Below are 22,574 nucleotides of genomic sequence, written 5' to 3'. Positions count from 1 at the left end.
GCTGTCTCGCTGCCGGTGGGTCCAGGACAGGACCCTAGGGTTTACGAGCCCTCCCTCTGGCCGCTCCTGCTATAAAATCCCGGCCTCACACACCCTTGCGCCGCCGCCGCCGCACCAGCTTCTCTTCGTCCTCCCGCAGCCTCATCGAATCCAAGAGATCAAGGTGCGTCCCTCTCTGCCTCCCCTCCCCAGCCACCCTCCTTTCTGTAATCTGTTGCTCGATCTTGTATGTCCGCCTTGCTGCTTGTTCGTCGATTCGTTCCCATCCTGCGTGTTCACGTCTTCTTCTTGTCACCAAGTGCATATTATTGTTAGCGCCGTAGTGCTTGGTCAGGATCTATGGCTGGCCTAGTATGCATAGTTTCGTCCCTGTAACCGCAAGATGGAGCAACTATGCTACTGGATTCGTGGTTAAGCGCGAGCTTGTGTCCCAGATCCTGTTATTATTTCGTATATAAATTAAGTAGCAATCGATTCCTGCCATCTGTTTGTTAGGGTCGATAAGAATTTCTGTTGATGTTGCTAGATTCCTGGACACGACCCACTTCCCATGGCCTCGAGCAGCTTTCAGCTTTCCTCTTGTGCTTAGTTTGTGCCTCAACTGTTTCTTCTGCCATTTGCAGTCGCTGTTTCGAGCCGCCACCATGCAGAACGAGGTGGGTGACATGGTGGACCTCTACGTCCCCAGGAAGTGGTTTGTCTCATGCACACTCTCTTTAGTCTGATTATGTGTGTTTTGCAACGGTGGATGCGTGCTTAATCATTTTCTTCTGCTTCTTGCAGCTCGGCCACCAACAGGATCATCACGGCCAAGGACCACGCCTCTGTCCAGATCAACATTGGTCATGTTGATGAGAATGGCCTCTATGATGGCCGCTTCACCACCTTTGCTCTCTCTGGGTTCGTCCGTGCTCAGGTAATCATCTATGTTGTATTGATTGATTGAACTAAGTGTGTGGTCACAAGTTTTGCTCATCAAATTACTATTTCCAGTTATCATGTTACTGTTGATGAGATAGTACTAAGCTCAGTGTACCATTTTAAGGAAATGGAACAGGTGTCAGATATTTTCTATTGGTGGTGCCTACTTGCTTATGTCAAAACCTGATAATCTTGACCATGAACATGTATTTTCATCTGTACTTTGTCTTGTCCTTGCACTCAAGTAATTGTTTGAAGACTTGTCACCTTTTAGTTCCGAGTGTTATAGTTATCTGATTCAAATGGATGCTCAGCATTATCATGTTATCCACTTTGGTTTTGATACTTTGAATTCACCAAAAAATATTGTAACTGTTTTGATAATTGTTGGGTGCATTCATGTCTTGTATCATATACATTACTTTACTCTCACAGCTTGTTCTGTTTTGGCAGGGTGATGCTGATGGCTCCCTGGACAGGCTGTGGCAGAAGAGGAAGGCTGAGATCAAGCAGCTCTAGATGTTGCTAGTAGTTTTACCTGGAACTTGTTTCCTTCCCATGTCTACCTAGCTCTTGGATGTCTGTGGTTGGTTTCAGTTGCTACTATGGAAGCTAAGACTTGATGTCACTTGGCCTGGTTTCTTGTGAACATGTTTTTGAGTTTAATCTGTGTTGAATGCTTGATATATGTCCATTGTCTTGTTGCTTAATGTTATACTGATGATTTGGCCCTTATTTTACTAGCAGATTCTGACCATATGGCTCTGTGTTGAGTTTGTCCCTTGTTATTCTTGCTTCAAAATGAATGTACTCGAGTAACAACAGCAGCACAAGTAAGCACGCATTTTGCCATGCAGACGTCTTGCGTTTTGGCCAATTGAAATCCTTAGATTTCCAAGACGTCAGACGCTGTACTTAAGCCTATCTTATTCCATCACACTATTTCCATTTTCTGGATGACTATTGATGCTGCAGTCATTCATACAGATACGGGCTTAGTTAATTTGCTGTCACATTGTTATCACAAGCTGTAAACGGCTTGCGAAGGAACTCTCGTGCTATCTTACCGTTTGCTCCTTCCGGCTAGAAGCCACCAGGGATATGCTCGTTGCCGGTGATCCTGAGCAACTCGGCCGGCGTCCGGCGGCTAGGAGAGGGAGTCCCTGTCGGCGGAGAGCAAGTTGTGCCCACAGGGCACCCTTACTTCACTTTTTTATTTTGCATCTCGGGCGTCATGGTGAGCCCCTCGTCCTTCACCCTTCACCAGCTGGTTTCTCGTGGTGGAGACGCGGATCGGTGAACTCTGCCACGGTGATCCCCTTGTAGGGTGGCACCGTCTCGTGCTTGCGTTCGAAGAGCAGCGCGTGGAAGACGGCGTCCTGTCCCACCTCCACGCCTAGCAACCCTGCAAGAAGCTGCAACAAATAATAGTACAATGGTTACTACGAGTAGTGTCGATGTGCATGGATGCGTTGTTGGATGGTTGATTTGGTTACGTGTTTAGTCTGGTAGCCGTCGATGATGGGGTTGGTGCCGGTGTAGCCGTTGATGCCCAGGTAGTGGATGACGTAGGACGCCAGCAGGAAGTTGAGGCTGTGGATGTAGGGGTCGAAAGGAGGGTTCAAATGGTAACCAAATGCTTGGTCCATGACCCTTGCAAAGTTGTTGGCACTCAGGTCGATCTTTGGCCTAGGGAACCCACCCACTGTGTTCTGGATGGCCCTGCGACCAAAATGAAGGGCAACATATGGATTTTCAGTACCAACTTGCTTCCATCTAAGTGGATTTTCAACGTAATAATCAAGTAGAGTAATAACAGTAAAAATGATGTGATCGTTGCATGCAGACCTCAGGTGTCCGACCTCTTAAAGACCAAACTCCGCGGCGATGCGCCATGTCGCCTCGTCGAGGTTGGCTTTCATGGCGACACACACACACAATGTCAGGTTGGGCGTCAAGCCCTTTGCCGAACGCCGCGTGGAGGAAGAACTCGGCCTCGGTGTACTCAAGGTTCAGCGTGAACTGCATCGGGTTGACGTCGTACAGGAACACCGGGACCGGAACGTGCGGAGCCGGTGGCTGGCAACGAGGCCCGCCATAGTCCGAGGCCTGCACTGCCACCGCTGACGCCTTGGCTGGAGGGCAGGTAGGGTCGACCTCGACCGCATGGCCGGATGATGCCCTGCATGTACATGCTAAGGCTAGGACTAGGAGGAACAGGAGCAGGAGAGGAGATGATGCCATTGCTGACCATGCAACATTCCTACTCATTCAGCGGGCATGACATCCATTCACCATGGTTAATGGAGACTAAAACATGATATGTATTTCTTCTACACCTCGTCATGCCACCGATGGGCGTTTTGAAGGACACATTTATTTATTTCCCCGTTGCAAGCACGGGCACATGTGCTAGTTGGTTATAAAGCGGGTGAGAGCCTGTTTCGAGATTATTTCACTTCTTTTGATATCTCGAACAAGACACAATGTACAGGGGCTGTCCTAGTCCACTGCCTCAGCAACAACTGCAGTTGATGCATGTCGGAAAGATTAGCAAAATTACCATCCCAGCTGACTGAGCCAGCATGGCTGCACTGCGCAGGATATGCGCCCCGTTCTACTGCTTTTCTGCATGTAGATCGTTTGCTCCGCTTTTGCTTGCGGCCAGCTGAAGTTGCTCAATTCGTTGCCCCAATCTCAGCTGTACGCTGACTTGACATATGCTGGCGTCAACCTTCATGATCTCCTCCTCGGCTTTTTTTGCTATGTCCATCGCATCCCTTCAAAGTTTAGTAATTGGGGATGGACACGGGATTATTATTAGAATAATATAAACTGGAGCGTTGGGCTGGAGGATAAAGGTTGATTACCGAATCAAAATTTCTGGAGACATTGAAACTTGGACCTGAAGCAACACCCGTCCTCGTAAGTAATGCAGCATCAGATGTTCAAGACACATTTTCTGCATCAAATCATGGTTTTGAGTCGTATATATGATTCTCACTACAGAGGTAAAAGAAGCTCTCTGAAAAAGGCACAATATTCCAGTTAATAAATTGGCACTACTGTATATTGTTTCTTGTATTTTCATCTCTTGTAGCTAGTTTTATCTACCAGATTTGCTGTTCAAATCTCATTCAATTCACATCGATACAGTTCTGCACTCGTCATCTCACTAGATATTTGCATCTTTTGTATTAATTCCTATTAACCTTGAACAGGGGCTAATAACTGTCAATAATCAACTTCATGTAGAAAAAAACTATTTACCTTTGGAAAATGAGAGGAAATTATATCGGACACGATAGCTTCTGCACTTCGTTGCCGTGGAATAAAGTCTGAATTTCTTCTCTCCAAGTTCCCCAAAATCCTTTTCTTGTCCACGTTAGCACCCATTGAATATGAGGGGTCTGCAATTTGTGTACTTCAGGAATGTTCCAGTTGATGGTTCCACACAGTTGTATAATTAACCACCAGGGACAAGAGTTCCAGGCTTACAATATTATACCCAATGACGACTAACAGATTTGGGGAATGCAGTAGCCTACTAGGAACAAATGTTAGAGGCTATCAATTGGATGGAAACATGCATAATGCTGCTACAACGGTAAATGATCCCAACTATGATGCATGTAAAACATGACGAAGTACAACCGATAGTTCTGTTATTGGCTAGTTTCACATTGACAGGTGGAATATAGAGACCATTCTGTACCTATGTGTATGAAAACTTCGGCAACTTGATTATGCGTCTTTTGTATATGATGACGGACAGTTTCCCCGATATCATGTGCTGCACTGACACTCAAGAAAGGATATACCTGCAATAAAATGAATATCATGATCAACTTAAGGCTATCAGCATTTATCCGATTCTAGTACTGCGTGCCTAAGTGCCCTCTGCACAGGACCAATCAATCATCATAGCTCTAGACTTCTAGTATTTGAACAAATTCTCACACAGCCAAAATAAATCATACTGCCATGTACCTCGATATGCACATCAAGATACAAGGAGGTCCCAGCTTTCCTTCCCCTCAACCGATGGCACCCCTAACATTATGTCAAGAATGTTAATTGTGAGGGTTTCAAGTATACAACAGCACATTGTTGCGGAGAAAAATAAAACTTCAGGGAGTAGCTAATATTGTACCTTTACACCATCAACCTTCACAATTGTTTCCCTGATTGGTTCTAGAAGCGATGGATCAACAGCTGCATCAACAAGCTCTAGTGTACTGCAAGTTAAGTTAGAAGAACGTCACCGTCCATAGCAACATCAAAATTGTTAGACTCGTGTACACTGAACTGTAAAAGAATATAGTATGCTTAGCTATAAAACCTTGTATTCTATGTGTTTGATTTAGCAGAAAGTTGTGATCATAACAGTATTACCACAGAAGAAATGAGCACATTGCATTATTTCATGGTTTATATACTTTGCCATCCATGTGACTTTAGAAAGCTACCCCTTGATTTCGATATTCTGGAGGCAGAGATTATAAAGCGCTAAATATGGAGAAACGGATGAAAAATAGCTGTAAACATGACTTGTTACGAAGATACATTGATTAGAGTTCAATTGAACTCTAATCAATGTATCTTCGTAACAAGTCAATTGAAGATCACTTGACACACCTAAAATAGTCTGGTAGCACAAGCGTGCCCTGGTGGCTCACTATCGTCTATGGCCCCCAGGACAACAACGCCAAAATCACTTTCCTACAGGAAATCCGCGATGTCCGCGACGCCTGCCCCGGTCCCTGGCTCATCTGCGGAGACTTCAATATGATCAACCGTGACGAGGACAAGAACAACGGCAATCTCAATCGGGAGAATGATGGGACGATTCCGACGCGTCCTCAACGACCTCACGCTCAAGGAGATTTACCTCAACGGCCGGCGCTATACATGGTCAAACGAGTAGAGCCCGCCCACCTTGGTCCATCTCGACCGGGTGCTGTGCTCCACGGACTGGGAAGAGCTGCATGGCGAGTGCCATCTGCGCTGTCTGGCCTCGGTCGTCTCGGACCACTCCCCCCTCCTGCTCGACTGCTCGCCGCTCCCATCAACACACCGACGTTTCCACTTCGAGGAGTACTGGACTCGCCTCGCCGGTTTCCCAGAGATCGTGGCGACCTCTTGGCATTCGGTGGATGACGTTGATCCGTTCCGGCGATTCATGCGGCGCATGCAGGCCACTGCGCGCAAGCTCACCAGCTGGAGCGCGCGCTCTGTTGGTAACGTGCGAGACCAGCTCGCGATCTCTCGTGAGCTGCTGCTCTGCTTTGACGCCGTGCAGGAACAACGGACCCTCTCGCCGCACAAAGACTGGCTGCGTCGTCAGATCAAGCTCTCCTACCTGGGCCTTGCCTCCCTCGAGCGGACAATTGCCCGGCAGCGCGCGCATTGCATCCCTCAAAGACGGCGACGCGAACACTTCGTTGTATCATCGCCAGTGCACGTACCGCAAGCAGAAGAACTGGATCCATGGCATCTCTGTCGTTGGCACCGTCCTCACTGATCCTAGCGACATGGCCGCGGCCACTTTCGAGCACTTTGACAACCGAATTGGAACGGACGCGCCGCACGACTGCACCATTGACTTGTCGCAGTTCATTGAGCCCTCAAACCTTGAGGACCTCGACGCGCCATTCAGCGAAGATGAGATTTGGCAAGCCATCAAACGCTTGCCGTCTCGCAAGGCGCCCGGCCCCGACGGTTTCACCGCAGAGTTCCTCCGCTCTTGCTGGCCAGTCATCAAGCACGACCTCCGATGCGTCTACGACCAGGTATACGCGCTGCGTGGACGAGGATTTAGCTGCCTTAACCAGGCGCTAATCACGCTCCTCCCCAAGCGCACCGATGCCAATGGCCTGGGGGATTATCGGCCCATAAGCCTCATCCACATTGTCGCCAAGGTCCTGGCCAAGCTGCTTTCGCTCCGCCTTGCTCCCAAGCTCAACAACTTGGTCAGCAACGTCCAGAACGTGTTCATCCCCGGGCGAAGTCTTCACGACAATTTCATCCTGGTGCGCCAATCCACACGGCTTTTGCATCAGCTTGGTGCCCCCCGCGTGCTCCTGAAGCGGGCCTTCGATTCCGTTTCGTGGCCTTTCCTGTTCGAGGTGCTGCGATGCCATGGCTTTGGCAACCGCTTCCTCGATTGGATCGCCCTCCTCCTGTCGTCGGCCAGCACCAAGGTTCTACTCAACGGAACACCCGGACCCGCGATTTGGCACCGCTGTGGGCTACGCCAAGGTGATCCAATCTCCCCGCAGCTCTTCGTCCTGGCTGTCGATACGCTGGGCAGGCTCTTCCATCGCGCGGTCGAGCTCTGAGTTATGCAGCAGCTCCACCCACGCCGCACCATTCCCACCATATCCCTCTAGGCCGATGACGTAATTCTCCTATGCCACCCCTCGCCGGATGACATTGTGGCGGTGAAGGGGATCTTGCAGCTCTTTGGACGCGCCTCCGGCCTGCACGTGAACTTCCAGAAGAGCGCTGCGGCCCTCATCCGCTGCGACACAGTGGATGCTGCTCATGTCGTCGCGCACCTGGGATGCCCCATCGTCGAATTCCCGCTGACTTACTTGGGCATCCCGCTCACGCTGCGTCGCCCCACCGCTTCCCAGCTCCAACCTGTCGTCGACAAAGTCGCTGGGAAGCTACCCTTCTGGAAGAGATGGCCCATGAACAAAGCTGGCCGCCTTTCCTTTGTCAAGGCTGTCCTGAGCGCGATCCCCATACATCAGCTCCTTGTGCTTGCGCCGCCAAAGAAGACCATCAAACTCCTGGAGAAGATTGAGAAAGGATTCCTTTGGGCTGGCCGTGTCGAGGCCAATGGTGGCAATTGCCACGTCAACTGGCGGCGCGTCTGTCGGCCTCTCCAGTTTGGTGGCCTCGGCGTTCATGACCTCGAGCGCACCGGCCTCGCCCTACGCATGCGATGGCAATGGCTCAGCCGAGTCGATGATAGCAGGGCCTGGAGCGGCCTTGACTTGCAATTCACGCCCGAGGAGCGCGCGCTCTTCTTCGCCTCCACTACCATGACCATTGGCAATGGCCAACACGCCCTGTTCTGGGAGGACAGATGGATCAACGGGCGTGCGATCCGCGAGATCGCGCCTCTCCTTTATGCTCACATCCCCAAGCGGTGTCGCAAGTCCAGAACTGTTGCAGACGGCCTCCATGCAAACCAATGGGCCACGGACATCCACGGCATGATTGGCATCCCGGAGATTGGAGAATACCTACGCCTCTGGCACATGATCGCCAAAACTGCCCTCAGCGATGCGCCAGACTGCATTCGCTGGAAGTGGACCGCGAACGGCGAGTACTCCGCCAAGTCCGCATACCTTGCCACTTTCCACGGCTCCACACGATGCCAGGCTTGGAAGCTTACCTGGAAGTGCTGGGCACCGCCTCGAGTGCGCTTCTTTCATTGGCTTGCCAACCTCGACCGGTGCTGGACGGCCGACCGCCTTGCGCGACGCAACCTGCCGCACCCACAGCGCTGCCCACTATGCGATCAGGCCCCGGTGACGATTCATCACCTTCTCCTGGAATGCCCTTTCAGCCGCCAAGTGTGGCATGAGATCCTCTCATGGCTGCGCCTCCCCTGCTCGCTGCCCACTGATGATGCCACTGTCCACGACTGGTGGCGCTCTGCTAGACAAGACACACCTAAACCTATGCACAAGGGATTGGCTTCCGCTGCCTTGCTCGTCCCTTGGATGATTTGGAAGCATCGCAATGGATGCGTATTTGAGGGCGCACCCCCGTTGGTTACCTCCCTGATTGCTAGGATTAAAGAAGAGGCTGCACTCTGGGCCAGAGCCGGAGCATTAGGACTCCGTGCCATCTTGCCACAGACCTGGGATGTCCACTAGTGTGCCTGTGCTCACCTTGTAAACTCGCCTCCTAGGAGGATTGTACCAAATTCCTTCTTTTCAATACAATGAAATGCAAAAGTCTTTTGCGTTTCCTCGAAAAAAACACCTAAAATAGTTACCTCTCGTATCCTGTCTGAACACCAGCTTTAAGAATCATGCCTGAGACAACAAGGCCAGCTAGTGGATCAAGATAAGGTAATCCAACAATGGAGCCACCTGTAAAAATTTAAAAGCAAAAGATAATCAGAGTATTAATAAATCATGTTTCTCCTTGAAGATAATATAAGTAAACGACATCTTCTGGTGAAATTCACAAACTAAGATTGATTTGCAACAACAACACAAAATGATGCACAGATTTTTCACCATCAGGCCTAGTAGAGCTCTACTGATATGCAAACAAATTTCTTAGTTCAGACTCTAAACATGGATTCATGGTGTTATCTTGAACTCGAGGCTAACGATAGCAATGAACCAACTATTCATGTTATAAGAATGTAACACAAAGTTCTAGTAAAATGGAAGTTCAAGCATCATTGAAGGTCTTACCTACCCCTACTAGGGCAACAACAGATGAAATAGCATCCGCACGATGGTGCCATGCGTTAGCTTTCATCAGCCCACTCCCTTCCTTCTCCCCAGCTCTTTTCGTAATCCAATAGAGCCTGTAATTCCAGTATAGTAAAACTTGATGAATCATCTTATGAAGTTATCACATGAGATTTATCTCTACAAGAAAATCAAGAAAGTAAGTTCATACTAAACAAAGAATCACAAGGAAATCTTGATACAGATATAAAATGGCTAGAAAATCATCATTATGATAGCAACAATATATCAGAATATATGGCCTGTTTAAGTTGTACACACAGTAATCTACATGACTAAATTTCAATTTTTCAAGCTTTACATATCCTCCATGAACAAAGGTAGCAAACAACGTTAGTGGCTACAAAACAGAAGAGTTTAATTATTTAATCGTCTTTATGACTTTATTATAATTCAGAAATCCTGACCAAACTTATTTACAGATTTGACCCTTTTGGCCGCGCCATGGATTAAGTCCTGTACTGAGCCGAAATATGGCACTTCTTACCACGCCAGGCCCAGCACCCAGCAGCATGGCAGTGTGATTTCGCTGCTCCACACCCAGTAATGTTGCCAAAAAGGTCAGACCTTGGAAATAAGTTTGGTATGGGGTTATCGATGATGCTAAATATAAAAACCTGTTGTGGTAGACCATCAAATCTAACAGAAAATAGAAGCAGTTGTCCATGTATACTCATGGCACGGTAAAATCTAGGACAGACCCAGTGCTAGAAGCTCCCACAGCAGGTGGGGTCTGGGGAAGGATTATACGAGGCAAGCCTTACCCCTGCACAGTACAATGCAGAGAGGCTGCATCGAACACGGTAAAATCTAGCAAAAAAAATAGCGAACAATATTTCAGACTGCAACAAAATGAAATCTTCAAACTTAATAGAAGACGGAAACCATTAGGCAATGCTTTATGACACTATCCACATACCCTTCTTTGATAGATATTGCTAAGGTTGTCATACTCAATGCAAGGACTGGATGTTCCAAATCTATTGCATGATTATGCCCACCACTACCATGGCTGTGATTCATGTGCAATGTGCTGCCAATTATATCAGGAGCAGAAGACATAACTCCCTGAAACAAAGAATTCAGCACATTAAGTCCATGCATAATCATGTCTTACCGGAGTACCAGTCATCAGAAGAAACCATCCACCCATTGTCAAAAAAAAGTACCAACCAAAGAATGATACTCCCGAGTCGCCCCTCGCGTGGGCGGCCGGGAGGCCCCCAGATCCCGTCGGCCGGCCCTCCCCCACTCCTCCTCCTCCCTCGCCGCCGCCCAAGGGCGCGGCCAGGCGAAGCCTGGTCGTCGCCGGCGGCGGCGGGGACTCGGGCCCTCTCGCTCGCGTGGGCCTGGCGCGGGCCGGCGCCCCCGGGCCGGAGCGTGGCGGCGGGCCGGACGCCACGGCAGGTGGTGGCGGCGCCTCGGCGACTTCGCTCCCCCGCGGCAGGAGGCCTCGCGATCTGGTGCGTCGCGGTCGCCAGGGACGGCGGCGGCGTGACCGGATCGGTTCGCGGCGGCGTGACCGGATCGGTTCGCGGCGGCGCGGCCGGATCTATGCCCAAGCGTGGGCCTTGATCGCTGGTCTGCCGTGGGCACGGTGGCGGGTGCGACTCATCGGCAGCTGGGCAGATCCGCCGGGATTCTACCCTTGTCTGATCCTTGACAGCGCGGGTATCTCCGGGGGAAACCCTAGATCTCCTTGGGATCGAGCGATGATGGCGATTTTGCGTTGTAGTCCCTCTTTAGGGCATCGTTTTGGAGTTTACTCCGGTTGAAGGGACCAGCGACGTCGGTGGCGCACGTCTGGTGGAGCAACTTCCGATGAAAATCGCGCCGACTACGGTCATGGCGGACGATGACGGCGTCTTAGATGACGTTCCCTTGTCGAGGCATCATCGTTGCAGTCTGTGTCATCAAGCTCGGGATGCTCCGGGGGAAACCCTAGATCTGGGTCTTCCGGATTGGACGATGATGGCGTTTTATCGCTTTCCCTCCTGGGGGCATCGTTTTGGAGCAAGTGATGGCTAGGGGGGTGGTGGAGCGGTACTTCATCTCACACATTGATGGCGGCGGAGATCGGCGGCATGGCGCTGTGGAGGCTCGGCGTCCGATGCGCAGAGATGGACTCGCGCAGGAGGAGGTAGTTGTCTGGCGTCATGGTGACGTCGATGGCAGAGTGGCCAGACAAGGTAGAAGCCTCAATATGATCTGAAGACGGACCTGTGGAAGATGGCGGCGACGACACACGAGTGCGTCTGACCGGGTTGTGCCCCAGACCCGGTATGTGGCTCGGCTAGGGCTTCCGGCTTTTGATGTTAGGCTTAGATGGGTGGTTGGGTTAGTGGCCCAGCTAGCATCCCTTCATCATATGGAAAGGAGTAGCGGCATATGTTGCCAAGATGGTGGATTCAAGTATATTGTTTCTAATACTCTTTGTAAGGTCCTCGAGAATAATCAATAAAGTGGCCGTATGCATCTCCCAGATGCAGAGGCCGTGGGTCATCCTCCTTTTCTAAAAAAAAAGAATGATACTCCCTCCATTCCATAATTCTTTGAATTATGGAACAGAGGAAGTATTGCTTAAATACATAAATTTTGCATGATTGTTAATGAGAAGTATTAGACCTGAAGAACTTCAAAAGAATGCCAGGCAATCCCACCTGCAGTAATCAACAGCATACTTGAAATTCCAAGAGCTCCCAAACTCTCGAACTTTCCATGACCTGGGAATGGAGAGGAAATGATGATAGGTAAACCCTCAATGTTTTGTGGGCACAAGCAGAGAATGTGGTAACAAAACTACATTGTTGTATGTATTGTTTACTACAACAGGGGGTCATTCAAGTAAAATGTAGAAGCAGTAGCATAATGCACTTTCCTGTTTTATTTTTCTTCTGGATATGATATGCACATAGAGCATGCATGTAGGTGCAATGGTGCACTTGCACAAACAGTGAGAGCTTACATGTTACATATGACAGATCAATGTTCTGTTCCGACCAATGATTTTGAAAAAAAAACATGAGGTAATTAATAATCAGATCATGACCATGTTCTGAGCTCTAACTTTCTTTATGGGCCTAACAATTTAATCATAAATCTGAAGCATGGAAGGTGGAAAGTATCCTTGATGAATTGATCTGGGAATTAGTTCTTGCATCTGAATCCCTCTTGATAGTTTTGTAGTACGCTTTTCGCATGTATTAGAAATCAAAACAAGCTGAGCTGTGCGGAACTATGGAAACATGAACCCAAATTGTTGGTTCTGTCAAAGAGGGAAAGGGCAGTCTCTCGTACGCCTGCACAACACAATTGGTTTCCTCGACAAAGTGGGAATGGCGAGCAGAGCGAGGTTCGGACTGACCATACGGATGATCCTTGTCTCTAGGTACCTTGGCCGCCTTGTACGACAGCAGAGCCACCCCGCTCAGCACCTGCACAGCTCAAGATCATGCACGATTAGCATCAATTAAGAAAATGGCTGCGCACTTGTTTCCGAGACGTACGATGTCAGAGAGGGAGTGAGCGGCGTCGGCGGTGATGGCCGTGCTGCCGGAGAGGTAACCGGTGATGGCTTTCCCTACGGTGAGGACGACGTCAGCAGCGAAGCCCAAGCGGAAGATCTTCTCAGACGCCTCGCCGCTTTCCTCGCCGTGGTGGTGGGAGTGGCCACCGTGGCCGCGGGCAGGGACGAGCCAGTTGCCGCCCCTTGGCTCACCCGGCGAGGCGAGAGGGGCGAGCACGCGGCGGGCGCACGCTGGGGAGAGGTGTGGCCCACGGCGAGAGAAGGCGGCTCGGGCGACCCCGCCGGCGAGGTGGGCGAAGCGGAGGCCCATTCGCACAAGGGGAGGAGGAAGTGCCTTTGTGCTCTGATGAGAATCGCTCTGGTTTTCCGGATCCGAAGTGCCGTGAGCAAAGTACACATGCTGCCGCCTGCCGGTCGCTCCTCCCAGCTTCGCCAGCAATTTGCCACCTGGACTTCCTATCTTTTCTTCGCAACGCCATTTCTAGATTCAATATTTGAGATGTATATAAAAAAGCAACTTTAGGAGAGTCATCGTTTCAAAGTTCACAAAAAAAAAATCATAAGTCTTTTTTTTCTTTAGATTTTACTGTTCATCCAACTTCATTTGAGCTCGAGCCTAGAAGGGTACTTTCGTCGGGAACATCTATATTTGCATGTTGGGGGCATTGTTTGGTGTGAGCTCCATCCACCATTCGCTCGTGTGGGAGGGAAGTTTTTCTCAGCCTTATGCGCAACCCATCTTCTCTGCCTGCCAAGGTGCAGACACTCAAATAGCTATAGTATTAGGAAGCATGTCAATTAATGCAGTCGCCATGTACTAACTGTCCAAGGGGACCCACATTTTCAAGTGCTCACGGGTATAAAAAGGTTGTCACCATGGCCAAATAGCTCACAACCTTCACTTTCAACACGACTACTTGTAGCCACTTTCTCCCTCTCCCTCTCCCTCTCCATCGCCATGTCGCTTCCCCTGCAGCCGGACTGGATGTCGCTCTCAGAGGAGGAAGAGTGGATGGTGGATGAGAAGCAAGCGGAGGAGGTGACCTACCTCGTCGTGAAGGGAGGAGGAGCGGGATCACCATTATGCACTAGAGGTCACGCGAGGATCCTGCCCTCGATGGGTGCTCGAATTGGAATCCCAATATGTCGGCGTTCTGGGAACCGGGGTACCCAAACTTGCCTGCCTGCGGCCCACGGAGTGGCTCGATCGACGGCCTGGTACGGCCCATCTTCAGCACCGACAGCACAAGACCCTCGCGAGGGGCCAAGCCTCGCGAAGCGGACGACGCCAAGACCTCCAGAAGGAGTGGCCTCATTACGCTGGCTCCTAAGGAGCGGAGATTTTCATGCGAGCCCTCACCTCGTGAGGTTCAGATGACGCAAGCCATGACGACCAAGACCAGGCGGGCGCCAGCGAGCATAGTACAGCAGGTTTCCTCTTTAGTGCTAAAGAGGCAAGCGCAGGCGTAGAGTCCCGAGGAATCAACCAAAGGTTTCCATTTCCATGCTACAAGACCAAGACCGCTAGGACGGAGGTCATCGCCGAGCCCACCATGACGTCACGACCAGAAGCTTTGGAGGCGCAGACTACCTTTCGTCAGGATAAGATGTACTAGTTGTTTCCCTTCGACTTTGGTCGTTGTGGGATCCCTTCCCACCTTCATTTTGGGAAGAGGACCAAGGCCACTATAAAGATAGCCTAGCCACCACCGTAGAGGGGGACGGATCATCCAGACCATCCACACCCTCACAAAGCACAAGAACGCACCTCCTGAGGTCCGTACTAGTTCATCCTCAGCCCACCTCGAGGCTAATCCACCACAAAGTAGGAGTAAGGTATTACACCGCAAGGTGGCCCGAACCTGGGTAAACTACCTTGTCCCTTTCTTTCTCAGTTCGTCGAGTTAGGCCGTGAGATCGATGAGTTGGCAGGCTGGGGCGGTTGAGTTCTTCGCACGCACCCCAGAGTTGGAATCTATCTTGGGTCCATGGGAGCGATGAATCTGACATTTGGCGCGTCGGGTAGGGGTGCGTCGGAGCCTCTCTTCCGTTGGTCGACTCGCCACCGCTCCGCCATTCTCATGGCTGACACTCCTCGAGCTCACACTGAGCACTGGGCCGCTCGGCCTGCCCGGGCAGCGCCTTCCGCCCAAGAAGACCACCACTGTACACTCGTCGCAGCCCGCGCGCCGCCCAGCGTCGTTGGTCATAGGCGGCACGGACCACCACACCCGCTCCCGCGCTGCGTCGCAATCGCACCACCACGCGATCTTCGAGCTATGTCGCAGCACCGGCGCTACACACCCGCCGGGAGCAGGCGAACACGCAAGCCGCGCTCATCGTGGCACGAGAGCTGCTGCGATGCAGGCTGGCGGAAGGTGGCCACGACGCACTGCTGGAACGGGTCGCCGAGCTGCTCGATGCCTCCTGCAGAGGCGCAGGCCCTTTCTGCACCTTGCCTACATCGCAAGCGCTGCCGGGGGCACGCGTCGCCCCCCCCCCCCCCCCCCCCCCCCCCCCCCCCCCCCCCCCCCCCCCCCCCCCCCCCCCCCCCCCCCGCTACACCCGCGACGCCGCTCATCCTGCCCAGGATACGTTGCCTCCGGGCATGGCCAGGCCGGGCGGCCCCTCCTGGGGCCGCGCCGAGGTGCCACCCTATGGTCGTCGCGACCTAGTGCCAAGCCTGGCAAGCAACGACGCCGGACAGCCAGGCGACGACTCGGGCATGGCGGCTTCAGGTACCCCTGTACCTCCACCGATCGACTTGCTATACGCGCCAAGGAGAAGCCCCTGCCTGTTTCCCTCGCCGGCCTGGGCATCGAGGCCACGCGAAGCCAAGACTCTTCGCGAGCCACCCCGGAGCTTCACCGACGTCTTCGACGACAATAGCCGCTGGGTACAGCCAATATCTCAGGGGCACGATTACACTAACCATGGACTGGAGGTGAACCAAGCCACTGTAGCAGTCGTGGACCTTAGGATGATGGCCTCGCTGCAGGCGGACACGATGCACTAGGAGCTGCGCAGGGGGAGCCCGGAGCTAGGGCCTCCTTGCGCCGCATGGAGCAAGGCGCCGCCACGACGGTGGTGCACGCCACATGAAGGTAGGTCCCCCATCGGGGAAGGCGCTGGCGAGCCCCTCCCCTCGTGATGGGGCCTGCGATCGCCGGGGCACCACTAGCGTCCCCCTTGCCCCTTGGCCTCGTCCTGGTTTCCGGACGCCCCAATGGTGGTCGGGGGAGGCACGGGGCGGGGCCCTCGTCAGGCGCCAGGGATGCCCATGAAGATCTCCGCTCATGACACTCTCACGTAATAATGAGTTGGGGCTGTACACGCCCTGGAGTTTCCTGAGTGCCGCCCTCGGGCCTCACAGGGGCTCCCACCCACATCCAACTGGAAGCACCATGCTCCGCGCTAGCCGTAGACATTGTCCCCCAATGACTATGCCCACACCCAGTGGAAGCACTTAGCTTCCGCGCTGGTGAGAAGACTAGTTAGGTGCCGGACGTGGCCGTTTGTTTTCGCCCTCTTTCTGTAACCCAATTTGCCATCTTTTGGAATGAGATTTGGAGTTTTGTGTGCTTATCAAAGGAAAAAGGGGGGAAATTTTCTTCGTTTGCGGTGATTTCTTGCCTTTTAGTTTGTGTTTAAGACTAAGGCTCGCGCCTGCTACCCCCCTGTGAGCACCCCGCAAGCGGGGGCTGACCGTGGTATGCGTGCATCAAGCACGCTCGGGCTAGCCCAAGCGGCGCAGGCCCCCTCGGGTCCAAGAATGCAACTTCCGCAGGATCACCGCGCGCACACCTTGCCGTAGTCCGGCAATCGGCTCCTTGCTACCTCTTGAGCAAGCATTGGTTTTCCCTTGAAGAGGAAAGGGTGATGCAGCAAAGCAGCGCAAGTATTTCCCTCCGTTTTTGAGAACCAAGGTATCAATCCAGTAGGAGACCACGCGCGAGTCACCTCGTACCTACACAAACAAATAAGAACCTCGCAACCAACGCGATAAAGGGGTTGTCAATCCCTTTATGGACACTTGCAAGACTGAGATCTGATAGAGATAATATAATAAGATAAATATTTTTTGGTATTTTTATGATGTAGATTGAAAGGAAAGATTGCAAAATAAACGGTGCCAGAAATAGCTAGTTGACGGGAGATTAATATGATAGAAGATAGACCCGGGGGCCATAGGTTTCACTAGTGGCTTCTCTCAAGATAGCATAAGTATTACGGTGGGTGAACAAATTACTGTCGAGCAATTGATAGAATTGAGTATAGTTATGAGAATATCTAGGTATGATCATGTATATAGGCATCACGTCCGTGATAAGTAGACCGACTCCTGCCTGCATCTACTACTATTACTCCACACATCGACTGCTATCCAGCATGCATCTAGAGTATTAAGTTCATAAGAACGGAGTAACGCTTTAAGCAAGATGACATGATGTAGAGGGATAAACTCATGCAATATGATATAAACCCCATATTTTTATCCTCGATGGCAAAAATACAATATGTGTCGTTTCCCCTACTGTCACTGGGATCGAGCACCGCAAGATTGAACCCAAAGCTAAGCACTTCTCCCATTGCAAGAAAGATCAATCTAGTAGGCTAAACCAAACCGAAAATTCGAAGAGACTTGCAAAGATAACCAATCATACATAAAAGAATTTAGAGAAGATTCAAATATTGTTCGTAGATAATCTTGATCATAAACCCACAATTCATCGGATCTCGACAAACACACCGCAAAATAAGATTACATCGAGTAGATCTCCAAGAGAATCGAGGAGAACTTTGTATTGAGATCCAAAGAGAGAGAAGAAGCCATCTAGCTAATAACTATGGACCCGAAGGTCTGAGGTAAACTACTCACACATCATCGGAGAGGCTATGGTGTTGATGTAGAAGCCCTCCGTGATCAATGCCCCCTCCGACGGAGCGCCGGAAAAGGCCCCAAGATGGGATCTCACGGGTACAAAAGGTTGCGGCGGTGGAATTAGGTTTTCGTGGTGCTCCCCGATGTTTTCAGGGTACGTAGGTATATATAGGAGGAAGAAGTAGGTCGGTGGAGCCATGAGGGGCCCACGAGGGTGGAGGGCGCACCCAGGGGTAGGCGCGCACCCTGCCTCGTGGCCTCCTCATTGGTTGCTTGACGTGCACTCCAAGTCCTCTGGATCACGTTTGTTCCAAAAATCACGCTCCCGAAGGTTTCATTCCGTTTGGACTCCGTTTGATATTCTTTTTCTGCGAAACACTGAAATAGGCAAAAAAACAGCAATTTGGGATGGGCCTCCGGTTAATAGGTTAGTCCCAAAAATAATATAAAAGTGTATAAATAAGCCCATTAAACATCCAAAACAGAATATATAGTAGCATGGAGCAATCAAAAATTATAGATACATTGGGGACGTATCACTCCTCGCGAGGCCCTCTTGGGCAGGCCAGTAGGCGCCCCAGGAGGCCTAAACCCTCACGAGCCCCCGGAGGGCCCGCCTCGGGAGAGGAGTGCTTCCACAACACCAGAACCTGCTCAAGACCAATGGCACCAAAGATAAGTCGCGACAATTACTTTGGTCGGGAGCCTCCTGGCTCACGACGGCACATTCCAGAATCTATCTCAGGAGCATATCATCATTTCATACATTATAAGGCCCTCCCTCAAAAAATGCTTTCACACCCCGCAGAGCCGTATCCAGAGTTTTTGGCATACAGGTTAGGACAAGGAGGGAAATGCAGGCTTAGCCAGATGCGCTGCCGTCGGTGTCATCGCCTTCATCATCACCATCTGCACCCTCTTCTTCTACTACAAGCACGACCACGCCGTCTTCGGGAGCGAACTCCGCGACCAGGTCGTCCACCCAGTCCGCCAGATTGCCCTGGATGACCATCGTCCCCCCTGCCTCGTAGCCTCCTAGTTGGTTGCTTGACGTCCACTTCAAGTCCTCTGGATCACGTTTGTTCCAAAAATCACGCTCCCGAAGGTTTCATCCCGTTTGGACTCCGTTTGATATTCTTTTTCTGCGAAACACTGAAATAGGCAAGAAAACAACAATTTGGGATGGGCCTCCGGTTAATAGGTTAGTCCCAAAAATAATATAAAAGTGTATAAATAAGCCCATTAAACATCCAAAATAGAATATATATAATAGCATGGAGCAATCAAAAATTATAGATACGTTGGAGACGTATCAAGCATCCCCAAGCTTAATTCATGCTCGTCCTCGAGTAGGTAAATGATAAAAACAGAATTTTTGATGTGGAATGCTTCCTAACATATTTCTCAATGTAATTTTCTTTATTGTGGCATGAATGTTCAGATCCGAAAGATTCAAGATAAAAGTTTAATATTGACATAAAAATAATAATACTTCAAGCATACTAACTAAGCAATCATGTCTTCTCAAAATAACATGGCCAAAGAAAGTTCATCCCTACAAAATCATATAGTTTGGTCATGCTCCATTTTCGTCACACAAGAATGCTCTCATCATGCACAACCCCGATGACAAGCCAAGCAATTGTTTCATACTTTAGTAATATCAAACTTTTTTCAACTTTCACGCAATACACGAGCATGAGCCATGGATATAGCACTATGGGTGGAATAAAATATAATGAAGGGGGTTATGTGGAGAAGACAAAAAAGGAGAAAGTCTCACATTGACGCGGCTAATCAATGGGCTAGGGATATGCCCATCAATTGATGTCAAATGCAAGGAGTAGGGATTGCCATGCAACGGATGCACTAGAGCTATAAATGTATGAAAGCTCAACAAAAGAAACTAAGTGGGTGTGCATCCAACTTGCTTGCTCACGAAGACCTAGGGCACTTGAGGAGGCCCATTGTTGGAATGTACAAGCCAAGTTCTATAATGAAAAATTTCCACTAGTATATGAAAATGACAAAACAAGAGACTCTCCATCATCAAGATCATGGTGCTACTTTGAAGCACAAGTGTGGAAAAAAGGATAGTAGCATTGCCCCTTTTTATTTTTATTTCTTTTGGGCCTTTTTTGGCCTTTCTTTTTTTGGGGGGGGGGGCAATGCTCTATTAATGATGATCATCACACTTCTATTTATTTACAACTCAATGATTACAACTTGATACTAGAACATGATATGACTATATGAATGCCTCCGGTGGTGTACCGGAATGTGCAATGACTCACGAGTGACATGTATGAAAGAATTATGAACGGTGGCTTTGCCACAAATACGATGTCAACTACATGATCATGCAAGGCAATATGAAAATGATGATGTGTGTCATAATAAATGGAATGGTGGAAAGTTGCATGGCAATATATCTCGGAATGGCTATGGAAATGCCATAATAGGTAGGTATGGTGGCTGTTTTGAGGAAGATATAAGGAGGTTTATGTGTGATAGAGCGTATTGTACCACGGGGTTTGGATGCACCGGCGAAGTTTGCACCAACTCTCAAGGTGAGAAAGGGCAATGCACGGTACCGAAGAGGCTAGCAATGATGGAAGGGTGAGAGTGCGTATAATCCATGGACTCAACATTAGTCATAAAGAACTCACATACTTATTGCAAAAATCTACAAGTCATCAAAAACCAAGTATTACGCGCATGCTCCTAGGGGGATAGATTGGTAGGAAAAGACCATCGCTCGTCCCCGACCACCACTCATAAGGAAGACAATCAAATAACACCTCATGTTTCAAATTTGTTACATAATTTTTACCATATGTGCATGCTACGGGACTTGTAAACTTCAACACAAGTATTTCTCAAATTCACAAATACTCAACTAGCATAACTTTAATATCACTATCTCCATATCTCAAAACAATCATCAAGTATCAAACTTCTCTTAGTATTCAATGCACTTATATGAAAGTTTTTTTTATAATATCAAAAGCAAATTACCATGCTGTTCTAAAGGACTCTCAAAATAATATAAGTGAAGCATTATAGATCAATTATTTCTATAAAATAAAACCACCACCGTGCTCTAAAAGATATAAGTGAAGCACTAGAGCAAAAACTATATAGCTCAAAAGATATAAGTGAAGCACATAGAGTATTCTAATAAATTCCGATTCATGTGTGTCTCTCTCAAAAGGTGTGTACAGCAAGGATGATTGTGGTAAACTAAAAAGCAAAGACTCAAATCATACAAGACGCTCCAAGCAAAACACATATCATGTGGTGAATAAAAATATAGCTCCAAGTAAAGTTACCGATAAATGAAGACAAAAGAGGGGATGCCTTCCGGGCCATCCCCAAGCTTAGGCTTTTTAGTGTCCTTGGATTTTACCTTGGGGTGCCTTGGGAATCCCCAAGATTAGGCTCTTGCCACTCCTTGTTCCATAATCCATCAAATCCTTACCCAAAACTTGAAAACTTCACAACACAAAACTTAACAAAAAAAATCTCGTGAGCTCCGTTAGCGAAAGAAAACAAAACACCACTTCAAGGTACGTAATGAACTTATTCTTTATTTATATTTGTGTTAAACCTAATTTATTCCAAATTTTCTATGGTTTATAAGCTCCATTACTAGCCATAGATTCATCAAAATAAGCAAACAACACACGAAAAACAGAATCTGTCAAAAACAGAACAGTCTGTAGTAATCTGTAACTAACGCATACTTCTGGAACCCCAAAAATCCTAAAATAAAGTGCTGGATGTGAAGGATTTATCTAATAATCATCTAAAAATAATTAATTAAATAGCACTCTCCAATAAAAAATGGCAGCAATTCTTGTGAGCGCTAAAGTTTCTGTTTTTTACAGCAAGATCAAAAAGACTTTCCCCAAGTCTTCCCAACGGTTCTACTTGGCACAAACACTAATTAAACACAAAAACACAACCAAAACAGAGGCTAGATAAATTATTTATTACTAAACAGGAACAAAAATCAAGGAACAAAAATAAAATTGGGTTGCCTCCCAACAAGCGCTATCGTTTAACGCCCCTAGCTAGGCATAAAAGCGAAGATAGATCTAGGTATTGCCATCTTTGGTATGCAATCCATAAGTGGCTGTCATAATAGATTCATAAGGTAACTTAATTTTCTTTCTAGGGAAGTGTTCCATGCCTTTCCTTAACGGAAATTGGAATCTAATATTAGCAAACAATTTCATAAGTTCATCCATCTTTCCACTCAAAACATTAATCTCTTCAATCGCATGAACTTTTTTACTATTAGATCTTTCGGTGTGCCATTGAGAATAATTAACCATAATATTATCTAGGAGTTTAGTAGCTTCTCCTAAAGTGATTTCCATAAAAGTGCCTCCCGCGGCCGAATCTAAAAGATTTCTAGAAGCAAAATTCAATCCGGCATAAAAAATTTGTATAATCATCCATAAATTCAAATCATGTGTAGGGCAATTATGCATCATTAATTTCATCCTCTCCCAAGATTGTGCAACATGTTCATGATAAAGTTGCTTAAAATTCATAATATCATTTCTAAGAGAGATGATCTTAGCGGGAGGAAAATACTTAGAGATAAAAGCATCTTTGCACTTATTCCACGAATCAATACTATTTTTAGGCAAAGACGAAAACCAAGCTTTAGCACGATCTCTAAGAAAAATCGGAAATAGCTTAAGTTTAACAATATCATTATCCACAT

The 22,574-nt window shown here is 48.9% G+C and overlaps 2 protein-coding genes and 1 pseudogene across 3 annotated transcripts; 1 reads left to right on the top strand and 2 right to left on the bottom strand.

Moving 5' to 3' along the window:
* The first annotated feature begins 14 nt into the window (after positions 1-14).
* On the top strand, positions 15-1,607 carry LOC125551741 (40S ribosomal protein S21). Its single transcript, XM_048715039.1, has 4 exons — positions 15-163; positions 624-694; positions 784-916; positions 1,375-1,607. Exons 2-4 carry the CDS (start codon positions 645-647, stop codon positions 1,438-1,440), a joined length of 249 nt encoding a protein of 82 aa, XP_048570996.1. The 5' UTR covers positions 15-163; positions 624-644; the 3' UTR covers positions 1,441-1,607.
* Positions 1,502-3,165, bottom strand: LOC125554769 (annotated as a pseudogene).
* A 26-nt stretch (positions 3,166-3,191) lies between these two features.
* LOC125551738 (metal tolerance protein 2) lies at positions 3,192-13,338 on the bottom strand. 2 transcript variants are annotated; one of them, XM_048715035.1, is made up of 12 exons: positions 12,935-13,338; positions 12,793-12,862; positions 12,054-12,151; positions 10,348-10,496; positions 9,369-9,484; positions 8,939-9,035; positions 5,075-5,159; positions 4,912-4,974; positions 4,637-4,742; positions 4,192-4,331; positions 3,792-3,883; positions 3,192-3,701 (listed from the first exon to the last, which is right to left on the bottom strand). In XM_048715035.1, exons 1-12 carry the CDS (start codon positions 13,262-13,264, stop codon positions 3,539-3,541), a joined length of 1,509 nt encoding a protein of 502 aa, XP_048570992.1. In that variant the 5' UTR covers positions 13,265-13,338; the 3' UTR covers positions 3,192-3,538. The 2 variants fall into 2 exon arrangements, with proteins under 2 accessions (XP_048570992.1, XP_048570993.1); XM_048715036.1 differs by having other exon boundaries at positions 12,089-12,151; positions 12,935-13,018.
* Between the last annotated feature and the right edge of the window lie 9,236 nt (positions 13,339-22,574).

This window comes from Triticum urartu, chromosome 4 (genome assembly GCF_003073215.2).
Source record: "Triticum urartu cultivar G1812 chromosome 4, Tu2.1, whole genome shotgun sequence".
Lineage (NCBI taxonomy): Eukaryota > Viridiplantae > Streptophyta > Magnoliopsida > Poales > Poaceae > Triticum > Triticum urartu.
The sequence above is the reverse complement of the archived record's forward strand: the minus strand, read 5'-3'. Positions and strand labels throughout refer to the sequence as shown.